This window comes from Mastomys coucha, unplaced genomic scaffold (assembly GCF_008632895.1).
Source record: "Mastomys coucha isolate ucsf_1 unplaced genomic scaffold, UCSF_Mcou_1 pScaffold6, whole genome shotgun sequence".
Lineage (NCBI taxonomy): Eukaryota > Metazoa > Chordata > Mammalia > Rodentia > Muridae > Mastomys > Mastomys coucha.
This window is the reverse complement of record NW_022196912.1, coordinates 14,117,474-14,123,688: the sequence shown is the minus strand read 5'-3', so window position 1 is coordinate 14,123,688 and position 6,215 is coordinate 14,117,474. Positions and strand designations below refer to the sequence as shown.

The following is a 6,215-nucleotide window of genomic DNA, read 5'->3' as shown; positions in this document are numbered from 1 at the left end:
GCTTTAAAGAAAGAAGAATAAACACAGAAGATATGCAGCTTTCAAGCTGTTAGAACAGAATTGTCCTTCTGACTTAGCAGTGGGCCTCATGAACACCTGTAGCTAGACCTTCTACAATAAAGGAGCCTCAGGGCAGAGGTTCAGCCACAGGATGGATTTCTGAGCTCCGTTTTAGGTTTCTGTAACTTGGCCCTGAAACTACATAACTCAACCTCTTTCATAGATTACCACTTAATATTTGACAGAGAAAACAAAACGTGCAAATAATGTCAGCTACATGTATTTTTTAAAGCAGACCTGGTTAAGGAGCCAGTGCTCCTGCCTTATATGTCCACTATAGCTGCACTTGAAGTAGGTCACTTTCTTACCCAGTCATACCACTTATGACAACCACTTGGTGCTTGCTCAACAGTTTAAGAATGGTTTCTCTCTCTTCCCAGGCAGGTAGTAACTGTCTTTCTTGCAGAATTGCATGGAACTGTCTGGAAGCCTAATAAAAATCAAGAAGGTAGCATCTGAGTTATTTTTAGTTACCTTTCACAAAACTCACCTTAAAATCGCACGGTGGAATGCACTGTTCCTGCTCTTTCTTTAGCAGTTTGCTCTCCTGGTTTAGAGCTACCAGGCCTGAACCCAGGGTACGTTAGCTAGAAGGCTGGCTGCCGAAGCCAGAGTAAGCGGAGGGATCTGTACAGTATTACAGAGCTAAATAAACAGGAAGGGATGAATCTCCTTTGCTGAGCACTGATCTGATCCTTACCAATAACAACATTTATATCAACACTATAATAAATATTTATGTGTCCATAGAAACGATTCATACATGCATTGTCTCATACAGTGATTCTGGCCACATGAAGCTACTGAGCCCTTGAAGAACAGAATGCTAGTCTGAGGAACTGACCTTATTTTAATGAGTAAATTTAACTGTAAATGGCCAAAGCTTTTAGGAGCTACTGCAGTAAAGAGCATAGCTCTATACGATAGTAGACCTTCCCTAGATCAATAATGAGAGCAACTGCCAAAGCTTTCTTTTTTTGTAAATCAGTTATCACTATGTAAATCAGTTTCACAACTAATCATCGATACTCTGAACATTGCACTGTACGCTAATATTATGGGGAAGATGGATTGTGGGTAGTTAGTAGGAACAGGTTTGAAGTTCAATAGGATGGGAAACCTATAATGCTCTATAGCATAGCACAGGCTGAAGCAGGAGGAACAGAAGTTCAAAGTCTGTGCCACATGGTAAGTTCTGGGCAGGTGGGCTAGAGATCCTGTCTTTAATGTTTTTGACATATATCAAAATACCTAAAGGATTTTTTTAATGCTCTGAAAGAATTGCTAAATGTCTAAGATGACAGATAAGACAACCACTAATCATACCATATCCATGTATTGAAATGTTATATTTACAAGTATATATATGCCAACTAAAAATAAAATTTTAGAGTTGGAGAAATGGCTCAATGGTTAGAAGCCTGTACTGCTCTTTCAGAGGACCAGAGTTCAATTCCCAGCACCCACATCAGGTAGCTCACAGCCATCTGTTAAGTTTAGTTCCCGAGGATACAATGCCCTTTTCTGATCTATGAAGGCACCTGCACATGTGCACTGCACACAAACTCACAAAGATTCGCACAAATGAATAAATAATAATACTCTTTTAAAATAAGATAAAAAATTTTAAATGAGATATAAGCTGAGCGGTGGTAGCACACACCTTTAATCCCAGCACTTGGAAGGCAGCCGATCTCTGTAAGTTTGAGGCCAGCCTGCTCTACAGAGTCAGTTCCAGAACATCTGGGGCTACACAGAGAAACCCTGTCTCATAAATAAATAAATACATAAATATGTAAATGAAAGAAAATAATTGGCTATACTTTGGAACAATATAGAATTATACTAATGTCATTGCAAATAACATCAATATAGAAAGGTCATGACAAACTGAATAATTTTCTGTCTCTATAATTTTATTTATAATATGATTACATACATTTTTGATGATCTATGGGCATATAGTATATACTTGATGATATAATATATAAAAATATAAAAATCACAGAAGGGTCCTTAGACATTACTTAATCTAATTCACAAACTCATCCAATAATTAACCAATTGGGTCCTCAAAATTTATTTATGGTTTCTTTTAAGACAAATCTTCATGCCAATGTAAAAACAGCATGGACTTTTGAGCAGTTGGCTTAAATTTCTATCACTACTTACTGTCTGTGTCACCTCAGGCACATTATTTATCCTGTAAGCCTTTGAAAGGGCACATGAGTCTTTCTCTTCTCTTAGATATGGATTTTCTAAGGTAAATCACACCATTAATATTCCCTTCAAATATTAAATTAGCTATTATTGCATCAACTGTTCCTAGAACATCTGGTTTACACATGCATTTGATATTTGCTAGCTGAGTGTCCCCAAAGCACCTAGCTCATGCATGTAAATTTGCTGCAGTGTATAAAAAAGTCTCAGTACTCAGAAAGGGAATGGTAGCACATACATGTGTCTAGCTAGCAAGATCTTGTCTCAAAATGACAAAAAGAAAACAAAACATCAAAAACAAAAATGAAAAGAGAAGAAAAAGGAGGAAATTTGAAATGGGTGAGAAGAAGGAGTTTTAAGTGTTCAGAGCAACCCAAAAGCTAGGAGGAAGAATAGGATCCAGACCTGAGGGAGGTGCCACTGGCCCTTCAATAGTACCTGTTTCATCTGGAACTGCCTGCAGATCTTACTGTTCTCAGCAAATAAGGACTTTGCTGGCCGGTCATATCTTTTGTAACTCCTTTTCTTCAGGTTCACATAGCTTTCATTCTCCACAATAATTGGTGCAGGTCCTTCATCCTCATCTGCATCCTCCTCCAGTTCTGATAATCTTTCCCCTTGAATGGAGTAAAAGGAAACAGTCTTAATTTGCCCTTTCTTTAGGAAAGTGAGGAAATCACTAGCAAATAACAGCAACTTAAGACAGGAAACTGAGGCTTGACTGAACAGCTTCATTTACTTCCACACTACTCAGAAGCAAAAATTTTGGATGCTAACTTGAGCTTTCCCTAAGAATAAATGGTGCTATTAAATCAAAGTAACAACAAAGACTTTTCTTTTTCTTTTTGTTTTTCAAGACTGGGTTTCTTCATGTAGCTTTGGAACTTGCTCTATAGACCAGGCTAGTCTTGAACTCATAGATCTGCCTGCCTCTGTCTTTCAAGTACTGGGATTAAAGGTGTATACCAGAATCAAAGCTTTCAATTCAAGGAATTAACATAGAAGTCTCAGCTACTTGAAAGTGTCCCCCAAATTCAATAGTATAAAACGAACCAAATGTTTATGAAATGATATACTGATAACAAAATGTGGCATATCCATGTTATGAAATATCCCTCAACAACAAAAAGGAATAAATACATACTACATGTAACATGTGACATGTGAGAGCTTTGAGAGCACTGTGCTAAGTGAAAGAATCCGGCTTCCAAAAGCTTCATACCCCATGATTGCACTTCTATGAAATGCATAAAATAGGCAAAGCTGTGCACACAGCCTATGGGATAATAGTTGTTAGGCTGACGACATGGACTGAGGATGACAGGTTTATTTCAGGAAGATCAGTAGTGCTCATGACTGTGCAACTCTAAAACATTAAAAAAAAATCTATTGAATGATATCGCTTAAATAGATGAATTTATGGTATATAAATGATATTAGTAATGTTACTGAAAAGCCAGACAAGGGATGTAGATTAGTATAACTGTGCCTGCCTGGCATAAGAAAACCACAAAAACCATGAAACAAAACGAGACAAACAAACTTCTACGACATAGAGTTTTGCCATTTCCCCAGGAACACATGTGAATACCATGTACTAGAAGCTGCTGCTCAAGAGTGAGTCGGGCTGGGAAGTCCACCTACTACCTATGCAGTATCCTCCAGCCCAGTGCTCTCTGACATTTACCAGGAAACTCTGTTTCCCCCGGCAGTGCTAGGGTTTAAACCTAGAACATCATGGACACTCGCAGACTCTCTGCTGCTGAGCTGCATCTCTAGCCCTTAGCCAGGGAACTCTTAGGAAATATGAGAAATTGCATTTTTTTCCTGAAATGTAGACATAAATGAAAGTAAGTTCTTTGAGGAATGCTGAAGAGGAGTTTGTGGTGTAAGAATCTTGCACGGTAGAACTGGACGAAGTCAGCAGCATACATATATTTGTATTTAAGGATTCATACAGACAGCATTATTTTGGTCAATTTTTTTTTTTTTTACCAGTCTAGAATGCTAAAAAACAGGAGGAAATGGATATCATAATGTAAGAAGTAAACATATGAAACCAAGTTAAATGAAACTGATTTTCTGAGAAAGTGTCTTTGAGACAGGGTTTCTCTGTGTAGCCCTGGCTGTCCTGGAACTCACTCTGTAGACCAGGCTGGCCTCAAACTCAGAAATCCGCCTGCCTCTACCTCCCAAGTGCTGGGATTAAAGGCGTGCGCCACCACCGCCCAGCTCTGAGAAAGTGTCTTAAGGCCTCTTTGACGTTGGTCTCCACAATCAGCAAGGCGGTAGGCCCTTATCCAGCTGGCCAGCACTGCTATTCAGTCACTCAGGCTGGCCATTCGCTACATGGTTACAACACTTACACATCAGCCCAGACTTTCTATCTAGGGAGCTCAATCACAGTCTTACAGCCGCAAGTCACTTACAGGCAGGCACAGTGACCAGCCAGGGAATTCTTTCTGTTCAAGATCACCAGGAAGTAATCCTTAGCCAGCCTCAAAATGTTTTACTTTTAAACCATTACTCTGAATGCTGATCCCATACTGTACCTAAGATCAGTAATTTACATACCTTCCAGCATTTGATTAGTAAGAAAAGTGTTACTTGGGATCACTGGTTTGCGGTAGGAGGGTTTGCTCATCCTGGTCTCGGAAGGTACTGGAGGGACGTTCACAGGAGGAACACTATACTTGTGTTGAGTGTGTGTTAGTAACTTGACAATCTCAGACTCTTCCTCTAAAAGGGTTATCAAAGAATATACAGCAGGTTCTGACGTTTTTGCAAATTCCAAGGCCTTGCCATAAAGGAACTCAGAAATGTGTAAACGACAAGGCAGAGGTAGGCTCTCATTGGTGGAATAAAACGCCACAAGGGGAGCTTGGTAGGGGTATTTATGGTCTTTAGAAAAGCGGATCTGAAGCTCATACAGAAAAGTTGTTTCGTCATCAGCATCAAGATGAGAGTCATCTACGTTTCTTTCTGCTCTCCCAATGATTTGATGTGGGGGCACTTCATGTTTGAATTTGCATTTTGATCCAAATTTACAATTTCCTTTGAGGTAAAATTTACAGGTTTCAGGTGAAGTGTCCCGTACATTTTTGCTACTTTCCTTTTGCTTAGACTTGCAGAATTTGTTGGTCAAATATTCCAGTTCCAATCCAATGGTCCAGACTCTGTTTTGAATTCTTTCTATAAATTTTTCTCCACAGATCGACTTGAGAGCAAGCACCTCTTCCTGTCTCTGCTCCACACACTCATTCAAGCTTACATAAACAGCTGCCTCGGAGAGTGTCATCTTCTCTCCAAATGTCTCTGAGAAACACTGGTGGAGAAGATGCTCTAGTGCCGCCCCTAAGTCTCCATCACAGATCCTCAGGGCCAGCTGACAGTGCTCAGTGTGGAAGCCATACCTGTCGAGGGCAAAATGTGACAAAGATGCTGTGTAAAAGTCTTCACATCACTGATGTGAGAGTCACTTAAATACATATATGGAGTTAAAACTGTGGACAGCTACATTCTGTATTTTGAAAAAGCACCCCTGATAATACTAATCCCTCCATTTTAAAAAATAGAGCTGTCGGCATATTGGGCCCTCCTGGCACTGTCATGCTAGGGCATCCACAGAGAAGAGACTTAGCTGCCATTTCTCCTGTAAGTGATAAAGTGATCACCTGGAAAGCTTTTGCACTGCCAACGGTGAGACTGCAAATTCTGGAATAGGAGGCTCCACTTCTTCTGGGCCAATATATTCCCAAGGACTGCAGTCAGGAAGAAAGATAGGCTCTTGTCCAGCTGGCCAGCTCTGCTCCTCACCACACTCGGGCTCATTGTCTTCCTCCTCCCCAGAGGTGCCTCTTCTAGGGAAGGGGACATTTTTAAGTATTGGTTGTTAATGTCTACTTATTTCAGAGAAAAATTAAGCAAGGGTGTAA

The 6,215-nt window shown here is 40.0% G+C and overlaps 1 protein-coding gene across 8 annotated transcripts in view; it reads right to left on the bottom strand.

The window, feature by feature from the left end:
* Dhx57 (DExH-box helicase 57) overlaps nt 1-6,215 on the bottom strand; it is a 49,066-nt gene that overhangs the window by 31,514 nt on the left and 11,337 nt on the right. For all 8 annotated transcript variants that reach the window (XM_031357324.1, XM_031357331.1, XM_031357326.1 and 5 more), the window contains 4 exons: nt 5,955-6,140; nt 4,855-5,693; nt 2,719-2,897; nt 369-490 (listed from right to left, as the gene is read on the bottom strand). In XM_031357324.1, the coding sequence (XP_031213184.1) occupies nt 369-490; nt 2,719-2,897; nt 4,855-5,693; nt 5,955-6,140 (1,326 nt within the window). The remainder of the gene's footprint in view (nt 1-368; nt 491-2,718; nt 2,898-4,854; nt 5,694-5,954; nt 6,141-6,215) is intronic.